The sequence below is a fragment of the Malus sylvestris genome, chromosome 17 (assembly GCF_916048215.2).
Source record: "Malus sylvestris chromosome 17, drMalSylv7.2, whole genome shotgun sequence".
NCBI lineage: Eukaryota > Viridiplantae > Streptophyta > Magnoliopsida > Rosales > Rosaceae > Malus > Malus sylvestris.
The window spans coordinates 744925-770045 of NC_062276.1; the positions used below are offsets into that span (position 1 = coordinate 744925).

Here is a 25121-nt window from a genome sequence, read left to right on the forward strand (position 1 = left end):
CTCCCAAAACAAAAAATTTCAAAAGCAACCCTAAATAATACAGGAGTATTTTTATCATTTTAACAGTATTTTTTTAATAATTAATTCTTTTTGTACAGTTTGTTTATTTATTTATTTTTTAAATTAGTATCTCACAATATTCTAGTAATAATGTGATTCAATCAGTTATTCATTAAATATTATTTACTCTATTTTTAAACACATTCAAATCATCTTAAGAGGCGTGTAATAACAGTTATAAAAAAAGTTTTTCGCACGCGCATAATAATGTGATTAAATTAGTTGTCAAATGATTATTTTTTTTTTAACAATCGATATTATCTACGGGGAGGAGTGAGCTTAACTTCACAATGGGCTAGCAATAATGTGATTCAATCAGTTGTTTATTAAATATTATTTTTTTCTATTATTACTGTCAATTCAATAGAATGCAGATGGAAATTGAAGGACCAATTTAATTATGTGAATTCCGCTGCTTTGATTGGTTTGTGAGGGGTTTTTTCTAGCATTATCTAAGATTATTCATTTACTTCAAATATTTGACTTCCCTTATAAATATATTTAAAATATGTAAATCGCGCATAGCACGCCGTGATTCAAAAAAATACATTATGCACGCACGTGAGCGCGTGCATGAAGGCTAGTCTATTAGAAACTATATAGTATTCAAATCACAAAAACGAAAAGACTTTCCTAAGATTGGCATGATACTTTACTTTGGTTTCTGGGATTTAAAAGCAATAGAACTGATTCCAGAGTTTGTCCACCATCAATTATTTTGGTCATACCGTGAAAAATCTCTGTTAAATAAGGTGAAAATAAGAAAAATACCCTTAATCTTGTCACATCCTTTTGGCCCATTTTAATAACTTGAGAGTATTTTTGTCATTTTTTGTTCTTATTTACATACCAAATGTGGAGAGTGGGATCTGAACCACGCCCTTTCGGATCAGAACCTTAATCTGGCGCTTAGACCAACTCGGCCATGTCCACGTGTGACTTGAGATTTGAACCTACCTTTAATATTCAAATACGTGTCAAGTGAACGGCCAATGAGCGGCTACGGCACTTAACTTGCTAGGTTTATATTAGCAATAAGTCCAGCTTTTACCAACTTGGTCCCATGGTCTAGTGGTCAGGACATTGGACTCTGAATCCAGTAACCCGAGTTCAAATCTCGGTGGGACCTTTGTTTTGGTTTCTTTCCTCTTGTTTTTTATTTTTTTTTCTCTAGGGCCGCAGCTCATAACTCACATTTGGTTTCCAAGGGTAAAGTAAAGTATCTATAATTTGGTGACTCTTTGGTACGGTTTTCATACGTGTGGGATGAGTGTGAAGCCAAATGGTACTAAAATATAGAGATTCGTGCTTTTGTGAGGTTGACTTGACCATCCACTTGGTTAGTCGTTCCACCGAACTTCCCAAGCGTTTTTTTCACAATAAAGGGGATGTGGGCAGTGGCGAAGCCAGGATTTACGGAGGGGAGGGGCGAAATTCCAAAGAGTGCAAGGTTCAATTGAAGTGGTTGCTTTCACATTGGAGAGTGCAAAATTTTGAATCAATATTCATAACAGCAAACCATCTCTTCACCAAAGCGGTTGTATGCGGTAATATAAAGCCATGTAAGAAGCTTAAATTAGTTAAGATTAGATTCTAAAAAAACGTTAAGCACTAGTCAGGCAGCGGACTGGAGCCTGCAGCTAGGCGCCTAAGCAAGATTTAGGTAGGAGCCTAGATGGATTTAAATGAATTTCTTTTATTGTAAAATAAGCATTAAACAATATTTACATTATTTTTTTAAAATTAATACAATATTTATAGATAATGTGAGAGTTTAAAATACATATGTTGAGGTATTCAAAAGAGGGAAAATACATACAAGAATGATAATAAAAAATAAAATAAAAAAGAGAAAGAAATTGATTAACAAACCAAAACAAAGGTGCGGTCAGAATAGAAAAAAAGAGGAGGGGGAAATGGGAAAACAAAGTGGGGCAGAAGGGACTGAAGGAGAAGGGTGTGTCAGTACAATCAGTATTAACTTTTAAGAGAGAAAAATGTAAACAAATGTGTCAGTACAATCAGTTTTAACTTTTAAGAGAGAAAACTATAAAAAAGGGTCAGCATTGCCAAACGACACCGTTTGGTATAGGGAATATCAAACACACCTTCATCTTCTTCGCAAGTTCCGTCGGTCTGCAACTACATTTTTTTTCAGATTTCCTTCTCCAAAATCTAATAAAAAGGAGGAAAAAAACAAATCCATCTTTGCTGCGCAGCAGCAGAAACCAAATCACCGGAGCAGAAATTCTCATTTTCGACTAGAGCAGAGGGGCTGAACTAGCGCTCCTAGGCATGTTTTCCGAAGAAGGGAGGGGCGGCCGCTACTCCTCGTCCTCACGTAGCTTCGCCACTGGATGTGGGTGAAAGAAAAACAAATTTGCTCAATAATATGCGTTCTATATGTGATTGCATCATTGATAACAAGCAGTCTGAAAGACAAAAACAAGGTAACAACTACATTGCATCATTGATCCATATTCCACTCTATCTAACGTTAAATAAAGGCTCACGCCCACCTTCGAACAATCTCCTGAATTTGCTCTGATGACAAAACAGATCGATGCAGCACCATCAAAATTGGTATGTTCCATCTGCTGATGCAGTTGTAAGAACAAAACACCATACATTAGCTTTGTTCTTTGTAAATCATATGCCAAAATAGCCATTAGAATTTCAAGAAGGCGTTTGCATTCGTCATCCTAATCTCTAATCCAGTTAGATAAAATCAACCATTCAACTTTTAGGTTCCAAATTTTTGATCCAACGGTAGCTAAGAGATTTGGGCTTTTAACCCAATATCTTAGGTAACTGTCAAGAATGAATCCACATTTATGAGATGAAGAATCGTGTTTATACTTATAAATAAGTTATGTTACTCCTGATATTTTCAATTGGTTTTATAGTAGAACTTCAACTTTATTCAATAACGTATCGCATACAACCACAAGGCTTACTAAATTATTACTTACTAGAATCCTCACCGGCTAATTCACACAATTTTCACATCGATAACAGAAGTTCCCGAGTATAAAAACAGCACCTTATATTCGCATCCTAAAAAAATGGCACATAAATTTACTTAAGAATAAAATGTAGTCACGATGAACGAAAGGCAAGAAACAAGAAATTTACCATAGTTAACGAAAAACGAGTAGTTGCACTTCATCATTTGGAGCAGCTGCTGCTCCCTCGACAGCATTCAGGAGGAGCTCCGCAACTTTGAACTCATTTTTCAGAGCTTTGGCCATGGTCGCAAACAATGAGATTGATATAAAGAAAAGATTTTTCAATGTGACTGAAATACAAGATGGTACACCATCTATAAAAACACATGATGTAATACTCATATTCCTATCACAATAAAAAATTTCTCGATATAAAAACACAATTAAAAAAATAATAAGTTTTGTTCACAATTCAGAGATTAAATTAGGGCAAAAATTAAATGAGATTATGGTAATAAAGTCTTCATCTTCCATTTATACTTTCGAAAACATGACAACGAGAAATTAACGAACAAACTGATCTAATTTTAAAATTGTACTAAAACACAAAGATATTACAGAGGCGACATCCATCAATCAATCAGACATTCAGAAATCCTCGTCCATCTTGAACTCATGGGAGCCACCGTTGCCGTTGATGCTATTCATCACTGACGCCTTCTGATACTCGCCGACGCGCTTCTCAAAGAAGTTGGTCTTCCCCTGCAGGCTGATCAGCTCCATCCAATCGAACGGGTTCTGGACATTGTACATCTTGCCGTATCCCAACGAGCCCAGCAGCCGATCCGCCACGAACTCGATGTACGTGCCCATCAGATCGCCGTTCATACCCACCAGCGCACACGGCAGCGCGTCGCACACGAACTCCCTCTCGATCTCCACCGCGTTCCGTACGATCGACTTAACCCGATCCTCGCTCAGCTTCTTCCTCAGCAGCGAGTACAGCAAACACGCGAAGTCGCAGTGCAAGCCCTCGTCTCGCGAGATCAGTTCGTTGGAGAAAGTCAGTCCCGGCATTAAACCGCGCTTTTTAAGCCAAAATATCGCGCAGAAACTCCCCGAGAAGAAAATCCCCTCCACGCAGGCAAAGGCCACGATTCGCTCCGCGAAAGACTCGGAGCCGTCGATCCATCTCAGGGCCCACTGGGCCTTCTTCGCGACGCAGGGGATGGTGTCGATCGCGTGGAAGAGGCGGTGCTTCTCGTCGGAGTCCTTGATGTACGTCTCGAGAAGGAGGCTGTACATCTCGGAGTGGATGTTCTCAATGGCTATCTGGAACCCGTAGAAGGCGCGGGCCTCGGCGACCTGGACCTCCTTCATAAACCTCCCAGCGAGATTCTCAAGGACGATGCCGTCGGAGGCAGCGAAGAAGGCGAGAATGTGCGAGACGAAGTGCCTCTCGCCGTCGGATAGGGCCTCCCAGTGGCGGATGTCCTGGCATAGGTCGACCTCCTCGGCGGTCCAGAAGGAGGCCTCGGCCTTCTTGTACATTTCCCAGATTTCCGGGTACTGGATCGGAAACATACAGAAGCGGTCCGGGTTAGGAGCTAGCAGCGGCTCTTCTGGGAAGGCAGGCATCTTTTGTGATGAAATTCGAACGGAGATTTTTGGGGGGTTTTCGAATTCTGCGTCTTGGGGTTGGATTAATTCGGTGGGATTGGACCGAATATATATAGAGAGGGCGGAGGGTTTATGAATATTTTGAATTGGGGGTTTCGGGAGCGGGTGATTTCAAATTTACGAGAAGCTTGCGGGAGAATGAACCGAAAACGAGGGTACTTTGGGAAATTCAGGCAGTTTAGTAGGCGCGCAATACGGTTTCTGTGTTTTGCATTTGCGGCTACTGGATGAGGAGTGGTGTGGAGAGGGGCACAACGGTCATTTGAGAAGGGAGCTTCAGGTAAAGAAGCTTGCCAGGGAAGCCTTGGCTGGATATTTTTCAAAGTTTTAATATTGTAGCGGCAATCTTTTTTGGCGCCAGTTTTGGAATTTGGAAATGAAGGGCTTAAAAAACAGCATTTGGCTCCTAAATCTATACAAATTAAATGAAATTTATTGATTGCTTCCAAATTTTTTTACCATGTTTGGTCCTTATCAAGTTACATGGTCCCCCCAAATAATACAAAATGTGAAGTCATTACCAATTAACTTCGTATTAAATGTACTGTTTACAATATTAGGTATGGTTTGGGGTTGAGGTGATTTTAAAAAAAGCTGGAGGTCATTTTTGTGTTTGGTAAACTTCCAGCTTCAGCTTTTTTTCATAGTTTTGGGTGAAAAAAAGCCACAAAACAGAAGCAGCAAAATGCAGCTTTGAAAAGCTGGCTTTTCAGCTTCTGCGCAAACCTCTAAAACACGAGTGAACAGTGACCCTTTAATGAAAGTTTATGGCAATCCTACCTTGAGCTCTCTTTTCCGTCAAACCCACCATTATCCCATACCTCTCTGCACCCCTTCCGCCTCTCTTGCTCCTTCAAACCCACAAAACCCCCTAAACCACCTTTTCTATTCGCCTCAACACTGCCGCCTGCCAGAGACAAAGTCATCGACTTCGGAAAATACAAGGGCAAGATGCTGGGCACCCTCCCTTCAGCCTACCTCAAGTGGGTCTCCAAAAATCTCCGCACTCGCGACTTCGAGGAATGGGCGAAGCTAGCCGACCAGGTCTTTGACGACGCCGTTTATCGGGACCGGATTGAGTGGGAGCTGGCGGAGAACATCCTTAATGGAAATCGGAGGAAAACAGACCCAGCCTTTGACGTCGTTTCTTCCACAGAGCTATGGCGACTCCAAACCCATCAAGAACCCTAATTTCCCAAAAGCCATTTCTCCATTTCACCGATACATTCACTCAGCTCAAGCTCAAGCGGTTGATTCCGAGGATTCCGAGCAAGAGGAAGAGAGAGTGCAAAGAGAGAGAGAGAGAGAGAGAGAGAGAGAGAGAGAGAGAGAGAAAGAGAAAGCTGAGGTGAGATGGTCTGAGATCGAAGGTTTGTGTGTAGGGTTGTCTCGGTGGAGGAAAGAGTGCAGAAAGAGAGAGCTGAGGTGAGATGGTCTGAGATCGAAGGTTTGTGTGTGGGGTTGTCTCGGTGGAGGTTGTCTTGGTGGAGGAGAGAGTGCAGAGAGTGAGAGCTGAGGTGAGATGGTCTGAGATCGAAGGTTTGTGTGTGTGGGGTTGTCTCGGTGGAGGAGAGAGTGCAGAGAGAGAGAGCTGAGGTGAGATGGTCTAAGATCGAAGGTTTGTGTGTAGGGTTGTCTCGATGGAGGAGAGAGTGGAGAGAGAGAGAGAGTTGAGAGTTTTCGAGAAAGTTCGAGAGTGTAGAGAGAAAAGAAGACATAGGGATAAGGGAAATGGGGTGTGGCCCCACAGACACACAAAATCCTCACATAAAAATAATAATATTAAATAAAATATCATAATACTAATATAGTATTACACCATTTTTGGTCATTTCACACAGTTACAGCTGTTTTACATAAAAGTTTACCAAATACTATCATACTGTTTTTTTTTTTCCAAAAGCACTTTTACAAAAAAGTTTACCAAACATTTTGCTGCTTTATTTCACAGTTTGTTTATCATGTGGGCAACGAAGGTAACGAATATGAGAGCTAGGATTAGATGTGATCACAATAAGATAGATTATCGTAGTCATGATCGGCATTTGAAACCAAGGAATTGAATCTGCAAACACAAACCCAGCATCCACAAAAACTAGCTGCGAAATCGTCAACTATATTTCCCTTGATAAATGTTCAATATCGTTAAACTATTTTATCAGTCACACTGTCATCGCTACGGTAAAAGTTAACTAGTTATGGCTGGTGTAGCTCCACCTTCTGATTAATGATTTGATTGATCTCGAAACCATCTTCTAAAGTGCCAAAAGTTATGACCAGTTCCTGCTATGCTCACTGCGGAAGCGGAGGAGGAGGCGCATGGGATTTCGCATATCTGAGCCAAGCAAAAATTCCGACAGCAAAGATTATCCAACCACATACGTCATACTTGAGATTGCTGCACTTGTTTTTCTTTGTAGTCTGCAGAGCAAGGGAGAGGGAAACTGTTGAAACTCAGAACTCAGAGAGAGAGAAACAGTTATAGAGAGAGAAGGAGGAATGTAGATAGAGAAAGGTAAATACAATTGTGATTCTTAGATTACTTCATCAGAACCATACATCAAGTATATATACATAGATAATGCCAGCTCAGTATAATACAAATAACTAAGACTACACATCACAAGCTTAACAGCTAAGTAAGGATCTAATCAGGGGACATATTGATACTCTTAACACACCCCCTCAAGCTGAAGGAAGGTGATCGAACTGAGAGCTTGGAAGAAAGAGCAGCAAAGCGATCAGCAGACAAAGGCTTGGTAAAAATGTCAGCAATTTGAAGAAGAGTAGCAACATGTTGGACACCAATATGACCAAGTAAAACTTTCTCTCGGATGTAGTGGTAGTCTATTTCAACATGCTTGATTCGAGCATGAAAAACAGGATTAAAAGCAAGAGCAATGGCACTTTGGTTATCACAGTAGATGATCGGTTTCCTGAGCAAAGGAAAGAATATATCTTGCAGAATCTTGCACACCCAAGTTATCTCAGCAGTAGTGTTCGCAAGAGAGCGATACTCAGCCTCTGTTGAGGATCTTGCAACAATGGGTTGTTTCTTAGCACTCCAAGAGATGAGATTAGGACCTAAGAACACACAGTAGCCACTGGTGGATCGTCGATCCACAGGACAACCTGCCCAATCGGCATCAGACCAAGCAGTGAGACATTGAGTTCCTTTAGTAAACCAGATTCCGGAATCAACAGTACCCTTGAGATATCTCAAGATGCGTTTAACTGCCTGCAGATGAATGGTGCGTGGAGAATGCATATACTGACAAACTTGATTAACAGCAAAGGCTAAATCATGCCGTGTCCAAGTTAGATATTGTAAAGCACCAAATGTGGACCGATAATGAATGGGATCAGATAAAAGTGTGCCTGAGTGATCCAGTTTGGAAGTGGACACAGGTGTGGCACAATGTTTAGCCCCAAGCATATCTGTCTTTCGTAGCAAGTCTAAAGCATACTTAGATTGATGCATAAGTAAGCCCTTGGCTGATCTGTGAACTTCAATACCCAAAAAATAATGAATATCACCGAGATCCTTAACAGGGAACAAAGCTTGGAGATTGGAGATGAGAGATTGACACTCAGTAGGTGAACTGCCAGTGATGATTATATCATCAACATAAACCAATATAAAAGTAATGGAAGCATCCTTTTTAATAAAGAGACTGGTATCGGAATAGGAGGACTGAAATCCCAGAGAATGAATGGCATTGTAGAAGGCTTCATACCAAGCTCTAGGAGCCTGTTTAAGACCATAGAGTGATTTCCTAAGCTTGCAGACATGATGAGGTTTAGAAGAGTCGACAAACCCAGAGGGTTGAATCATATAAACATCTTCCTTTAAATGACCATGAAGGAAGGCATTACTGACATCCAATTGATGTATAAACCAATCATAGTGAATAGCAAGGGATAGTAAGATCCGGATAGTGGTAGGCTTGGCAACTGGACTAAAGGTTTCTGAGAAATCCAAGCCTTCCTGTTGATGAAAGCCCTTGGCGACAAGTCTGGCCTTGTACCTTTCAATTGTACCATCTGGTTTGTGTTTGACTTTAAACACCCATTTGCAGCCGATAAGGTTATAATTGGAATTATGAGATACCAATTCCCAAGTTCCAGTAGACTGCAAAGCTTGAAATTCAGATTGCATAGCTTCCATCCAATGAGAGTGCTTAGATGCTTGAAGAAAAGTTGATGGAGTAGGAGGCAACTTGGTAAGAGGGTCAATGGAAGATGGAAGTTTATGTTTAGTAGCAGTGAACACTTTAGGTTTATGAATGCCTGCCTTTGCTCTTGTAATCATGGGATGATGATTGACAAGAATAGGAGGATGAGAGGGGGACGACTGAGATGAGATTGGTAGAGATAAAGCAAGAGGAGATGCTGCTGTGCTAGAAGATATAGCAGAAGATGAGAAGGGCTCAGAATTTGAAGGTGGAGGTTGAGATGGTTTCTCAGAATGTAACACTGGCAGTGGAAGAGAAAGGGAGAGAGGAAAACTGGATTGCTGCGGTGAACATGGTTGTGAAGATGACACCAACGTAGAGAGATGTTTGTAAGGAAATAAAGACTCATCAAATACAACATGTCTTGAGATATAGAGGCGATTGGTGAGAGGATCCAGGCACCGATAGCCACTATGATTCAAGCTGTAACCCAGAAAAACACACTGTTTACTCTTTGAGTCCAATTTGTCACGCGAATAAGGCTGTAACCATGGATAGCAAGCACATCCAAAAGTCTTCAGTGTGTGATACTTAGGGGAAGCATGAAACACAAGTTCCCAAGGACTGACCATTGAAGACTGAGAAGGCAATCGATTAATGAGATAGATGGCAGTTTGAAAAGCTTCAACCCAAAATTTGGCAGGTAAACCACTCTGAGATAACAATGTTCGACCCATTTCAACAACATGTCTATGTTTGCGCTCAGCACACCCATTTTGTTCAGGAGTGTGATGGCAACTCAACTAATGGGTGATGCCTTAATCATTAAGAAAACCTTGGAGTGATTTATTCAAAAACTCACCCCCTGAATCTGACCGTATACTCTGCACTTTGAAGTCAGGAAGTGTTTGAATCTTTAAAAGAAATGTCTTGAGAGTAGAGAAAACATCTGACTTGAAATAGAGAGGATAAACCCAACTATATTTAGTAAAATCATCCACTATTATTAGATAGAATTTGTAACCAGTACAAGAAGATGAGGGAGATGGACCCCATACATCCATGTGAAGAAGCTGAAGTGGTCTAGTGGAAGTACAAGGTAAAGATGAAAAATGAAGCCTAGAAGCTTTCCCAAATTAACATGCAGTACACACTGACAAGTTATTAACAGACCCAATTACAGGGAGATTATTCTTATGAACAACACAATGTAAAACTCCCAGAGAAGGATGTCCAAGTCTGCGATGCCAGATATGAATGTCAGCCTTGGTAATCATCAAAGCTGTTGGAGAGATTGCAATTCCAGAGACACCATTAGAAGCATTCCAGTAGAAGGGGTACAAACCTCCTTCACTGAGGCCCTGGAAAAGCATCTTCCCAGTTCTTAGGTCCTTGACTTAGAACCCAAAAGGATCAAATGTCAGAGAACACCAATTGTCATAGACGAATTTGTAAACAGATAGCAAGTTATGAGAAGCCTGAGGAACTAAAAGAACATCATTCAAACGAAAACAGGCATGTTTGGTACGAATGAGAGCAGAACCATTATGAGAGATACACAGACCTTTACCATCTCCAACAAAAAGTTGATCACTTCCAGCATAGGGAATGGCAGAATTGAGTGTGGAGGGATCAGGTGTGACATGATGAGATACACCGATATCAGTAAGCCAATAGCTAGGAGGTGCAGAATAAGTCATGGCAGACATTGCTGTGGGAGCTTGAGTGAATGAATTTGCCAAAGATGAGGCAAATTGAGAGAGACGATTACATGTCGGAGCCCAGTGGCCATATTGAAGGCATAACTGGCATTGCACAGAACGATTACCAAAATGTTGGCCAGAAAGTGAGGATTGACTAAAATTTTGACGAGTAGGACCAGCACCAAGAAGACCACTAGACGTGTTGTTGTGCTAGTTGTTAGATTTGTTGCCCCCAGAATTGCGATTCTGATTAGATCGATTACGATTTCGATATCGAAAATTGTTGTTCGAGGTACCTCTGGTCGAATTGACTCCAGAATTTGTGGATTGAGCAGCATAAGCATGAAATGGTGTAGTGGATGAGGAAGAAGCTCTGGTTTTGCGTTTCTGGAGCGAAATTTCTTTACTCAATAGAAGTCCATAAAGTTCATCATCAGTCACAGATTCAGTGCGAGTTTCAATAGAATCAACAAATGACTCATATTCATCAGGAAGTCCAGATAAGATGTAGGCCACAAGATCATATTCAGACAAAGGTTCACCAACAGCAGCAAGTTTATCAGAAATATCTTTAATGGAATGCAGAAAGTCGGTCATGGAAGAATCACCTTTCTGAATCGTTTGGATCTTCGATCGAAGACTATGAACATGAGTGCAAGAAGCACCAGAAAAACATCGCTCAAGAGATTGCCAAAGAGAGCGAGAGTCTGACATGCCAATAGTCAAGGGAAGAAGGTCTTCAGATAGTGTAGAGTTGATCCAAATAGTAAGGATCTGATCACGCTCGCACCAGAGCTCAAACGAATCATTGAGTACACAATCACCAGAGGAATTGCGAACAAACTTAGGAGGACACAGATTCGCGCCATTGACGAGGCCAAGAAGCTTGAAGCGCTTCAGAACAGGGATGAAGAGACTGCGCCAAGTGACATAATTCTGATGATTAAGTTTCGTCGGAACCATGCCAGCAACATTGGCAATGGAAATCGATCAAATCGACATGATCGAAGGGTTGGAGACGTCACTGTGAGGGAGATTTGGGGTAAAAGTAGGGTTTGTAGGAGGCGGAGGAGAATCGGAGGAATTCGGAACAGCCGACATATCAAGATTTGTAGAAAGAAAGGAAGAAGTCAGAGAGGCAGCGACCTGTTTGGGAGGTAAGAAAATTCAAGAAAACCCTAGAAGAGAAGTGGAGGATCGGAGGCGGTTAGACAATGGTGATGATACCATGTTGAAACTCAGAACTCAGAGAGAGAGAAACAGTTATAGAGAGAGAAGGAGGAATGTAGAGAGAGAAAGGTAAATACAATTGTGATTCTTAGATTACTTCATCAGAACCATACATCAAGTATATATACATAGATAATGCCAGCTCAGTATAATACAAATAACTAAGACTACACATCACAAGCTTAACAGCTAAGTAAGGATCTAATCAGGGGACATATTGCTACTCTTAACAGAAACAAGGTAACAATCCGTCACCAGATAGAGTGTAAATAAAAAACAAAAGATACAAGGACCCTGCTGTAAATCGTTGGCAAAGCTTAATATCTTTTAGTAAATAAAACGCGAACACAAAAGAACAAGGGTATCGGAAAAAGAGAACCATGAGACGGAAAAATCACCTTTCCACCAATTGAAGCAGAAGGTCCAGCTCCAGCTCTAGCTCCAGCAGCAGCCTCCATCCCCAGTTGACCTAAACCATGCTTGCGCAAATCTGAGTACAGTTGCGGCCCCTATAAACACAGTAATTAGTAACTTTGTGATTTAAGTCTAACATTCATAAGCTGATAGAACAGATAAAACAGTTTCAGTTCTAGAAATATTATAATCAGGAGCAACCGACTTCTCAATAAACCAACAATTGAAATTTCTATGCATGTCTTGGTACCGCAAAATGGATGCCAACACAGAATTTCAGAAACAAAACCAAGCAAGGAGACCAAGTTAGAGAGCAGTGCACCTTAGCAGCCACTTCGAAAGACTTGCGATACAGATCATTTCCCGGCTCCTGCAAAAAGAACATAAAATACTCACTACACATCAAAAGTTGAAAAACAGTACAGTCTCTTTGAAAATTTTCAGGGGAAGTACCTCATTTAGTGCCTTCTGGAAGCACTGAGACGCCCTTTCGAAATAAACCCTTGCTTCATTCTGGTCCGGAGCAGAAAATGTGCGAGCAGTTTGAGCATTTCCCAGACACCAGAGAGCATCATGTTTCCTAGGATTAATCAACAATGCCTCCTCCAGCTTCGAAATAGCATCTGGGCAAACAAACACAAACCCGCATTCCCAAATTCGAAACTCTCAAATTACTAAATGAAAACACAGTTCCAAATTTCAAATTACTACATGGAGAATTCCAACATCTAACATAATTAATCCAAAACAAAAGTTGGCACCTTGAGTCATCTTCTTTGATTCCAAAACATTCTGAAACTGGGAAAGCTCTAGCAGAGCACCAGCCCACCTCGTCAAGTTCTACAATTAATACAAAAAACCCAGATCAAAATTTAACTTCTTTTCTTAAAAAAAAATAAAAAAATTAGAATGGTGGCGATATATATGAACATAGGCAACAAGAGGGTGTAAAACCATTTTGTGAATGACAATGAATTATGCCGAGGATAATTGAGGGAATAGTTGACTTGACAATCAAGTTAATGAAATCTCTAGGACTCTCGGTACCTTAAGGAAATAAACATATTGGAGTCCTAATTACATGCAATCAACTAAGGGCCTTTATTAAGTAAATACAAGGAATAAGAGTCATGATGGGACTATAATTGATGAGATATGATTTGGGTTGATATCTTTTCCGATAATAGGGAGGAATTGATTGAAACCCTAGCTATATAACCTAGGAGCAGTCCCTGCTTCCATACCGATAGAAACTCACGAAAACTATAAGCCTATTTTGATAGTAGAGTTCATTGAGAGGTACTGGAAGTAGAAGACTACTTCTACTTTGTTCGCAAGGATCAATGACTTCACCTTCATAATCATGTCTTCCGTATTCTACAGATAAGTTTAATATAATTAGTCGATCTCTATTTCATATTGATTTGATTTATTCGTGATCCTAATGCCTTGTTGTTGTGATTTCAGAATATGTCTTACATGTGGTATCAGAGCCACACAACAAGCTTAGGGTTCGAATTAAAGGTAATTGTTTGATTACAGAATATTGTTTTGGTTGGCTGATTTCTATCATTCTATCCTATGAAATCAGTTAACATGCTTCCGCGATTCTGAATTTTGTATCAATTAATTTTTTCGTAAGTTTATTATGTTTATATTGTACGGAAAAATAAAAGTGTGTATATATATATATACACACACATATATAATCAAAGTCACTATTGTTCTAGTACTTCACCATTAAAAGAAAACTTCTTTTCAAATTGCAATATGACATGGTTTCTTTTCGAATTGCTTGAAATTTTGTAAACTAAGTGCAGGGTTTTGATGGCGTTTGACCAAACCTAATGTTGGATGATAATTGGATTTATTATATAATCCTCTTATGATTGATTTAGTTGCGATAATTCTATTTCATTATTATTAATAAAAAAAATAAAAAAAAAGGTGAGATAGGCCGTTGAAACAGTACGGGGTCTTCTCCCTTGCGTGTGAAGTCTTTAGCTCTCTTGCAAAACAGCTCAATAGCGGCTTTTGGATCTATTTGGTGTTTTCCGGTAAGAATTCTCTCCGGAAAGGTATGAAATCATACAATTTAATCTACCTAATTTGGTTGAGTTAAAATTAAGCTTTTGGTTTCAACTAAATTGATCAAGATATTGTTGATTCTGGGCAATCAACCTTTATTTTCTTATTTATTTTTCCATCTCAAAATTGATTAAGTTGAGAATTTATGCTTCCGCTTATTACGTTGCAAAATCTAGCCTTTAAAAAAAAAAAAAATTGGTTAGTTTGCTTGTATTTTGGGCTGTTCTATGTTACGATTCTGTCAAATTATTAAATTAACCCTTCCAGATGTGAGTTTTCTGGATGAATATTGTATTGGATTTCATGCTTTCATGATTTAAAATTTGGATTTAGCCTTGTTAATTAACATGTTCTAAAAGGCATTTCCAATTTGTTTGTTTTCTGATGAACCGATAATGGTGAAACAATTTGGCAACTTACGTATATATGAACAAATTATTGTATTATGAAGGATTGCTTGCTGTCATAATTTTGATGTGTGGTTAATTACATTATTATGAATTGCTTTCAGACGGTTCGTATTAGGTTTTCAACTTTTTAATAAATTGATTCAATTGTGGTGTGAATTATTTATTGCCTAAACTTTTGTCAAAATTAATCGTGCTACATTATAGTCTTTTCAAACTATAATATTATAGTGGTATGACTCCATTAAAGTCTCATTAAAAGGAAACCCATTCATTTCAATAACCTGTGCTTGATAGACTTCCATAACTCCAAATATTATGAAATTCGGTCATTTCGTAATATTAAATGGATTGTAGACGCTGGTATTTTTTCAAGTTTTAGAAATGGATTTATGGTAAATTTTTAAGTGTGATACCATGTTGCTGGAATTCTGCAGACTTCTGCAGAATAGTCTGTTTGTGATATTATTTTGATATATCAATGTTACTCATAAATTCATGAAATTTTAGTATGATATACATTGAGATGTTTATTTGAAGTATGGAAATTTTCACCAGCATTGGTCTGAAAATGAGTTACTGGTGAATTTTAATCTAGGGCCTGTACTGCAAATTTACTCAGCTTCTGCAGCACATTTCATTTCGATTTTAATTTTACCCCACTTTTAAGATTGAAAAAATAATGGAACTTTGGGTGACAGTAAATTTATATGTCTACTTCATTTCTGAAAATTTTCATGCATATTGGAGAAAAATTAAATTTTTGGTGAATTATTTAGTCTCCGATATGTACTGCAGAATTTTTTCCGTTTCTGCAGCATATCCCATTTATAATTTTCTTTTAGTACACTTGTAAAATCTCAAAAATTATGGAATTCTGGGAATTAACAGCTTTATATGTTTGCTTTATGTCTGAAAAATTTCATGCATATCGGATAAACTATGAATATTTGGTGAATTTGTAATCTCAAGTCTGTAATGAACATTTTCTGCAGTTTCTAAAGCACTTTTCTTTTCGAATTCATTTTGGCTTGCTTAAATTTTTTTAAAAATCATGAAATTTTGAGAAATAGTAGCCATATATGTCTAGTGCATACCTAAAAATTTTCATGACAATCTAAAGAGAATTGAGTGTTTGGTGAATTTGCAAACTAAAATAGTACTGCTGAATTTTTTGGTACTTCAAAACTAGTTTTGTTATGTGATATTGTTTCACTGATTTGTGCACATCTATTGGTACCGGTTATTATACAAGTTTATGGTTCCAATATGTCCTTATTTTATGCAAATTATCAACACTAATGAATTTTATAGACAACACTGAATAAATTTTGATTTAAAGATGTATTGGTTTGTTTTGCTTAAACCAATGTTTTGTTTGGTCATCAATTCTGATTATGATGATAATTGTCTTTTGAGAGAAAATTGGAAAGTGGCATCAGTTTACTAATTGATCATTTTGGTCCCTATCGAACAACTGAATAACCATGTTTCCTCTTTCGAGAACTCTATTGTTCAATGTTAACAACGACATACTTTTGTGTCTGATTGAATCTTTTGAGAATCATTGAATATCCAACAAAACGGTTATTTAATACTGTTCTAAAGAATTATTTTGAAAAATCAGAATTCTAATTTATATGGTGAATACTTTGTCCCAATGAGAATTTCAGGAAATCACTCACCAATTATAAATTAGTATTATAACAAATCATAAAGTACTTCTAACATATTTTCACCTGGCCAAAGCTGTTGAAGCTATATGTATTTTGTGTATTTTATGTTTTGGCTAGCTATGCAGGTATTTTCTTTGCATGATTAGTTTCTGCCCAAAGGTGTAACAATCATGCAATTTGGAGTTGGTTCGATCCTCCACAACTCACTACTTCCATGATGAATCTTGCATAATCAAGAATGAGTAGGTAAATTTGCCAATCTTTTTCCTTAATTTTCTGTGAGTTCTAAATTGGATTAAAATTATTATTGAAAAAATTGATGTTGTTGAGATATCTATGTGTTTACTTTAATCGACTTTGTTTTAGAATTAAAACATAAATTTTGAGTTTGGATTCTCTTATTAGGTTTCATTTTAATTTATGATCTAATATTTAACACATATGTGGGTCTTCTCTCATACACTAAAATAAATTTTGTAGCCATTGGTTTATCTAATCACTTGTCACTTTTAGATCGATTAATAATGTTGAGATATTGTTCCTTATATAAGCCTAATTTTGATACATATAGATTGGTTTATTATGTCCAAACCAACTATTTTGTGACTCAACAAATTTATTTAAGAATTTTTTTTTTTGTGTTTTGAGCATATTAAAGATTGTAAATTGGTTTTATTTAAATTATGATTAAATCTGAAATTGTGGTAGAGCTTGGGAAATACTGCTGCAATTTTGCATACCTTGCAACGTGTCCTATTTGATTACCATTTTGATAGATTTTCTAACTCCAAACTTTGTAAAAATTTGTCATCTTATATTATATAATGGATTGTGTATAGTATCTTTATTTATTCAACTAGCCTATATTTTGTATATGAAAACCACTTTCTCTAGTGTTTAATCTTGCAATTTTGAGTGTTTGCCCAAGTGGGAGAAATAATGTATTATGGGCTTCACACTCATCAATTTTGCATGCTTTTAATGATCATAGTTTTGGTAGATAAAACGTACATTATCATACTTGTTTATATTTTATTTGTTACATATGCAACTAATCGTGTAGGAAATTCAAGAATGGTTAATGAGTATATTCTGCTCAAAAGTGTTTTACTTATTAATTCTTATATGTTGTTCAAGAAATTGGACTTGTGATTTATATGTTATTGATGAATAATTAATCTGCTCAAAAGTGTTTTCTTATTCAGTACAAATATAAATCAATGTATAGTGAAACATGAATTTGACAAGATTGCATATACTTCATCTGCTCAAAAGTGTTGAAGTTATATATGTTTGCCCTTGTATTTTGTGTTTTAGCTATGCAAACCTAATATAATTAGTTTTTGTCCAAAGATGATTATGGAATTATATGCTTTTGATGCAATAAGAAAACATTCAGTTAAAGTTTTCTATTTCTGTCAATTGTTAGATGAACAAAACTGACCAAATAATTTTGTAAAGTTTTTCAGTCACGAAAATCATCTCCCTACAGATATCTAAAATAAAGATGTTGAGCTCACAAATTTTATGTTCTAGATCCCATGACTAATGTTTTGCTAATGGGAATATTTGAAAGGTATCTGTTTCATTTTTTAGATATTTATAAAGTTTTTTTTTACTCTTTTAATCAGTGGGAGTAAAAATAATTTATATAATTTTGTCTCTTTTAATCAATGGGAGTAAAGATTACCTTTTGTATTGAAAATTTGAAGTCTTAGTGGCTGATACTTTAAGAGTAAATTTGGTTTAAATTTTGTTCATAAGTTTTAATAAGGGGTCCTGATTTTGTAAACAGTATGTTGTATTTTACTTGTTCTCTTATTATATTCTAAATTGACAGAAAAGTTGGATTTTGTTACCAACCTTGTTAAGTTCTTTTGTGAACTACTTTTGTACTGAAGTATATTTTCATATTTTCAGTTCGACTATTGTGAGCTAATGTTTTGACTATTAGCTCTTGATATCATGACTTTGTTAGTAACATAGTGCTTTGAGTTAAGTGTGCATGTAATCATGGAGTGCAAGGAACTGTCCAATGTGTGCCTTGTTTTCCTTGGTTCTGCATTTAGTCTCAAAGTGACAAGTTACTTGAAATGTATGATTGCATACTTTAGTGGACTCAAGTGATCACCATATATATTTATCTCGTTGAGGTATTCTCATTGATATTCAAGTGGGAGAATGTAAAACCATTTTGTGAATGACAATGAATTATGCCGAGGATAATTGAGGGAATAGTTGACTTGACAATCAAGTTAATGAAATCTCTAGGACTCTCGGTACCTTAAGGAAATAAACATATTGGAGTCCTAATTACATGCAATCAATTAAGGGCCTTTATTAAGTAAATACAATGAATAAGAGTCATGATGAGACTATAATTGATGAGATATGATTTGGGTTGATATCTTTTCCGATAATAGGGAGGAATTGATTGAAACCCTAGCTATATAACCTAGGAGCAGTCTCTGCTTCCATACCGATAGAAACTCACGAAAACTATAAGCCTATTTTGATAGTAGAGTTCATTGAGAGGTACTGGAAGTAGAAGACTACTTCTACTTTGTTCGCAAGGATCAATGACTTCACCTTCATAATCATGTCTTCCGTATTCTACAGATAAGTTTAATATAATTAGTCGATCTCTATTTCATATTGATTTGATTTATTCGTGATCCTAATGCCTTGTTGTTGTGATTTCAGAATATGTCTTACAGAGGGTTCTCATTTAAAATTTTCTTGCATTTTTATTAAGGATGAATTTCAACTTATTTTTATCAAAAACATTTTCAGACATTTTAAAAACATTTATAAACAAGCTTTTAAGTTTCGACAACCGCAGGCTGCTGAGACTTTCCCAGGCAATGTTTTCTATTTGCATTCTCGTCTCTTGATGTCAGTGCAAAAAGGGCAACCAGAATCCAAGCCCATTATCCGCCCCAAAATCAACCATTTGATGGGCCGGTCCCTTACAATGCTCGTGAACCAAGTAAAGGCCCAAAACATGAGAGATTTGGGTGAGCATGACTTGATATCTTATGTTGATTTAGCTTACATTTTTTTATGAGAACTTTAAAGAAAAATTTCTGGTACTGTTTATTTTAACAAAAAATCACATTTTTACTCTAAAAATTCAATCATGATACTATTCACTCTATCCTTTATTTTGTCTTTATCGTTAAAATTCAAGTTTAAATTATTTTCATTAGTTTTTTTTTTTATACAAGCAATATTGAGGAGATGGTAGCACAAATTGCATGTGCAACGACAAATACTCTTAATATTTGACAATACTCACGCGTTACATGGCAACCAACCCCACCGACTATGATATAAAATAGACATTATATAAAAGATTGTTACAACTTACAAGTTGATGATATTTAAGCAAGCTTGGTCTGCAGCTCAACAGACAACCGGGGGATTTGTTGTTCATAGTTAAGGTATACGAGCATGTGGTTCTTTTTTTTTTCTTTTTTTTTTCGTGTACAGCCAGTATCGAAAGCGAGAGATTTAAACATAAAATTTCGTATGGGACAACAAACACACTTAACTATTTAAGCGACAGATTCATAATTAGAGTCATAGAATGGGACGTGAGTATTTGCCGACACATAGAACCAGAACATTGCAAAAAGTTGTAGAATCTAAATGACAGAGGATCTTCGCCGGATATTCTTTATGAGGGTCCGGAAATCTTCTAGTTATATTCGTTCATTATACATTGTATGATCAGTTTTTGTCAGATGCTGTTTATATTTAATTTTAAATAAAAAAATTACAATAATTTTTTATCAAACGATGTAAGATGAACAAATATAATTAAAGAATCTCAGAATCCACACAAAGAGGATATCTAGTTTCTAAATATAGAAAGTTTGGAGTGTATAATGAGAATTTTGGAATGCCGATAATAATTTCATACACACACACACACATGAGAAGTACCACTAAGTTAACAGTTTGATGGTACTTTGAGCATAAGAGATTTGAACCTGATGTTACTATCGATCTTAGGATGAGAAATATCGCTAGGAGAAGAGCTAGTTGATAATTTGACCAAAAACGTGAACCAAAAACTTCAAAAAGCTTTGCAAATTCACATATTGAATAAAAACTTTGCAATCGATGGTAACATTTTATCCTAATTCGAGACTTGGAAGCAGCCTCTCCATAAATAGGGGTAAGGCTAGCCGACATTCACCTCTCCCAGACCCTGCGTAAAACGGGAGCCTTGTGCACTGGGTACGACCTTTTTAATGTAGTGTTGCCAATACATGTTGCAATTCGTTTAGGCATGGTTGTCACATTATTCGCTACTGCGTCTTTTATACTTTACCCATCTAATTTTTTAACATATATAGAGTTAAACTTACATATTAAAGTCGTAATTCATCATTCATGTATCTCTTATCACATATGTTAACTATCTTATAATTGTACTTTAAGTATCTTCAAGCTATTATTTCTCCCTTTAATGAATAAGTATTTGTGTTTTGTTTCGTGCGTTGAATAACATGATTGTGAGGTTGATAATTTGAAAATCTCTGAAATTTTTTTCGATCTCGAGTAAACTGTCGTGGTAAAGTAACCGGTTGATTTTTTTGTTACGCAAATGTGATTTTAGCTTGAAAAATAATGTGAACCTTTCCACGTAACCGATACATCCCATGAATCGTGACACTAATGACTCGTGTAGATTCAAAATCCCAATTGGCAAGAAATGTAATTAAGAAAACACCCGAGGGCACTTTCGGTAAACTGAAACATATATATATAAAACGGTAAAAATCTAGCTGCTCTCCTCCTCTGTCGCGTTTTCCTGCTCCACAGGGCAAAGATAAAAGGTAAGGCCTTCCCTCTGATCCCCAAATCTAGGGTTCTTCTAACCTCTCACTCCACCAAATCAGAGCCGGCCTCCATTTCCTCTTTAAACCTAATAATTGAAGATTTTATTTGCTTAATCTCTCTGTTTAATTGGTAATTACTTGCTACATTTTGCTAATTGCATTTGGTACTCCTTAATTTCTGTTGTTTTGCTATTTTTCTTGTTTTAATCTCAAAAGCGCGTCTGGATCTTTGATTTGATTTTGGTGTTTATAGGTTGAATTTAGGAATTTTTGTGTTTTGTTAGCTGATTAGTTCAGTTTTTTTTCACGATTTGGAATAATTTTATTTATTTTTCTGTAATTTGGTTGACTTTTTAGCTGTAATTTTTGGTGGTTAGATGGAAAATAGTTAACTTCCTCAGTTTTCTGGGTTCTTATAGGTTAATTTTTTCTCGTGGATGTCTGTAAAGCAAAATTCGAAAAGCTTTATTTTCGAGCTTTTTGTTTAAATCTTCAAATTTTGAGAAGAATCGTGTTTCAATTTTGGAAAAATTCTGAGAAATGGATTCCTATCCCATATTTGTAGTGGATGTGTGTTTTTGTGCAAACCCAATGAGTAATACATAGGAAACCAAATTGTTAAAAAAAATTTAGGTTTTTAAACCTTTTTATGTGATTTTAAGATTTATTTTTTTAATGCATTCCATTTGTAAAACTATCCTGATTCGAGTAAATTATGAACTTAGCTATTGGAAGGACTTTATTTTCCTAATTTTTAAGGCATGAATAAATGTTCTTTCATCAAATTATTTTCATTGGAGAAAACTCAACTTCGGGTCGATGTGGTGTTAAATGTGTGCAGTCTTTCCAATTCTGTGGTTATGCAGATTCAGCTTCAGGGATTTGTATATGGTTATATTCTGTATATGGCTGCGACTGAATTGTGAACTTTGTCTATTTGTCCTTGCTTAATTTGTGGATTCAGCCATCAATGCTGTTTAACCAAAGTTCCTTTTGGCATTTGGACAGTTATTACTGCCTTTGTGCAATTTATTTAGATAAGCATTTCCTTATTATACGTATTTCTATATGTTTTAACGTTTTGAGTTTAACTGGTTTTCTGTTCTCAACCCGATCTTTTAGCTTTCCAGTTTCTCAATTAATATCTTTTTCTCGTCTGTTTTACAGGACCTGTCGATCTGAGTAGAGTTTGCAAGATGGGGAGCTTGAGCAGCTTTTGGCAGTTGGGTGATGAGCTTCGAGGGCAGTCAAAAGTCGCAGAAGATAACAAATGGTTAATGGCCGCTTCAAAATTGGCTGAGCAGACAAGGGTAAAAGGCGAGCGTATGAATAACCTTGATCTTTCAAAGGGCCCAGTTGAACAAAGGGTGAGGGATAAATTTGGATTCCAGGAAGATAACAAGTTTGAAAGCCAATACTTTAACATGCTGAGCTTGGATTCTAAAGTAAATGAGAATGTGAGCAAAATTTCCTTCAGGAATGGTATGTATAACATGAATGCAGTTTACCAGAAGAACAATGCAAGCATTGTAGGAAACATGACTGGTAACAAGTACAACAACAAAGAAATCAACAACTGCAACAATAACAACAACGAATCTGCAAATACAGTTGAGAAAAGGTTCAAGACCTTGCCGGCTACTGAGACGCTCCCAAGAAATGAAGTGCTTGGAGGTTACATCTTTGTGTGTAACAATGACACAATGCAGGAAGATTTGAAGCGACAACTATTTGGTAAGTTTGACTAATTCTTAGCTCCCTTAAAAATCTGCTTTAGTGTGTTAAAAAAATTTAAGCTTAAATTGCGGGTTACAACTATAGGTCCAGGTTTAAATGACTGACATTTAGCTGGCATTCCCTGCATGATGCATTTGCAGTCTTTACTGAGATACTAGTTCATGTAAAGGGTCCTTCAGTTTATGCCAATGCTTATTAGGAATATCCATAGGGATCTGAACTCATAAAAGTTATAAGTGGGAGTATAGTACATTGGACGAAATGGTTTTGTGATTTTATGATGTATTTGTCTAGCCATGCAACTTATTTCCTGAGTTAACAATAAATGCAGATTATGCTTATGAAGTATATCTTTTGTATTCCTTTTTTGAAACTCGAAGGAATTCTCATGTGTATTAATCATTATATCTATGTGGTAGGTTTACCTCCAAGGTATAGAGATTCTGTTCGGGCAATAACACCAGGCTTGCCATTGTTTCTCTACAATTATACAACACACCAGCTGCATGGCATTTTCGAGGTTTGTTCTCAAACTTAGCTTATACTGTATTCATATGTTTTGACTTTTGACTGCAATATTCTTTGCAGCATAGAAAGTGTACAGACGTGGACTATGATATTAGCTTATTAGTAAGGTCATTATGATATTAGCTTATTAGTAAGGTCGTTATGATATTAGCTTATTGTTTCCTCTTTCAATTGGTTTTGTGCAGGCAGCGAGCTTTGGTGGTTCAAACATCGATCCAACTGCTTGGGAAGACAAGAAGTGTAAAGGCGAATCTAGGTTTCCTGCTCAGGTAAACTTGAAATGATAAAGTTGAAAGTTCTGGTCTTTCAATTTTTTGCACGTATCCAATTTTTTGACGGAGACTGTCTCCCTCTGTTATACTCGATTATTAGGTAAGGATCCGTGTGAGAAAAATCTGCAAGGCTTTGGAAGAAGATTCCTTCAGGCCTGTCTTGCACCACTATGATGGTCCCAAGTTCCGTCTTGAGCTGTCAGTTCCTGAGGTATGCATGGCAGCTAAAAGCCATTGGTTGCATTTTCTACTCCGTTGGTTTAATTGTAGTGATTTCATGTAAACCCATTTGATGAGTTTTGATTATTTTGCAGACCCTTAATCTATTGGACCTATGCGAACAAGCGGGCTCCGCAGCATAAGCTAAATGTTGGCAGCAATATGCCGATGTAGGAGTTTCTCGTGGTGCATTTCAGCTGTGTGCTTTCAACAGATTTTCCATGGAGCGCAAGCTTAGGGGTTAAATCTGGTTTTTCATTTTTCTTTCCTTTTTTCTTTATCGTCTGGAGTCGTATGGTAACAGTTACACAGTGTTACCGTGAGTGAGCGCTGCCGAATAAGCGAACGTGTCTCGTGAAGCTGCTTGTTTTAAGTTTTACAACATTTGAAAGCTTTGATAATGATGAAAAACGAAGTCAGGTAGATGTAAAAGCGAAACGATTGTGCTGTGACGCAGTCGCTGTGTAATGTAATGATAAAGCCTCTGAAGGTCAAGTCCTTGTTGATGCTGTGTGCTATCCATGTTGTTTACAGATGTAGCTTCTTCAAGCTCAAATCTCGCCTTCGTTTGTGATTTCTATCACTTCTCAACAATCTGTGGTGAACTTTAACGAAAAACTTCCGGGACTTAACGAAAAACTATATTTTTACATTAAAAAGTCAATTATGGTACTATTCATTTTATCTTTTATTTTGTCCTTATCATTAAAACTCAAAGTTTTCAAACTCTTTTTATTAGTTTTCTTTTTTTTTGAGCAAACCATATTAACTATACTAAGGGGGGGTAAGTTTAGTTTTATAATGGTCTAGTAATAATGTATTTCAAATTCGTCTTTGATGAAAATCGAATCTAAAATTTTCATTTACAAGTGAAAGAAGAATACCACTAGATCGCAGTACTAAGTGGCTGTGCTATTAATTTTCTTCTAGCTGAAATTCAACAAACATAAGGTGTATTTTGGGTTCTTTACTACCATGAATGGGTACGTGATGAAGAAAATCATTTCATGAATTAAAAAATTCGATACTAAATTAGTTTTTCCACATGCACAGATGCAAAATATATACTTACTAATTTTTGAGAAAATTGTTATTGACACTCTAAAAATTTCATTTCGCCCTTCAAACTTTTTA

General features: G+C 36.8%; 3 protein-coding genes and 2 non-coding genes across 6 annotated transcripts; 2 read left to right on the forward strand and 3 right to left on the reverse strand.

The window, feature by feature from the left end:
* The first annotated feature begins 1117 nt into the window (after positions 1-1117).
* TRNAQ-CUG (transfer RNA glutamine (anticodon CUG)) lies at positions 1118-1189 on the forward strand. Its single transcript has one exon. It is a non-coding gene; the product is annotated as a tRNA-Gln (tRNA).
* Positions 1190-3514: 2325 nt separating this feature from the next.
* Positions 3515-4731, reverse strand: LOC126609785 (ribonucleoside-diphosphate reductase small chain-like). Its single transcript, XM_050277714.1, has one exon. It carries the CDS (start codon positions 4644-4646, stop codon positions 3657-3659), a length of 990 nt encoding a protein of 329 aa, XP_050133671.1. The 5' UTR covers positions 4647-4731; the 3' UTR covers positions 3515-3656.
* A 2249-nt stretch (positions 4732-6980) lies between these two features.
* LOC126610393 (mitochondrial import receptor subunit TOM20-like) lies at positions 6981-13167 on the reverse strand. The gene is made up of 6 exons (XM_050278448.1): positions 13141-13167; positions 12972-13050; positions 12664-12833; positions 12533-12580; positions 12195-12305; positions 6981-7109 (listed from the first exon to the last, which is right to left on the reverse strand). Exons 1-6 carry the CDS (start codon positions 13165-13167, stop codon positions 6981-6983), a joined length of 564 nt encoding a protein of 187 aa, XP_050134405.1.
* On the reverse strand, positions 10965-11103 carry LOC126612731 (small nucleolar RNA Z247). The gene has a single exon (XR_007619291.1). It is a non-coding gene; the product is annotated as a small nucleolar RNA Z247 (small nucleolar RNA).
* Positions 13168-21165: 7998 nt separating the features above from the next.
* On the forward strand, positions 21166-24505 carry LOC126611266 (B2 protein-like). Of its 2 annotated transcripts, none has more exons than XM_050279477.1 (6): positions 21166-21228; positions 22399-22965; positions 23388-23488; positions 23682-23765; positions 23869-23979; positions 24083-24505. In XM_050279477.1, exons 2-6 carry the CDS (start codon positions 22428-22430, stop codon positions 24128-24130), a joined length of 882 nt encoding a protein of 293 aa, XP_050135434.1. In that variant the 5' UTR covers positions 21166-21228; positions 22399-22427; the 3' UTR covers positions 24131-24505. The 2 variants fall into 2 exon arrangements, with proteins under 2 accessions (XP_050135434.1, XP_050135433.1); XM_050279476.1 differs by having other exon boundaries at positions 21221-21361.
* The last annotated feature ends 616 nt before the right edge of the window (positions 24506-25121 follow it).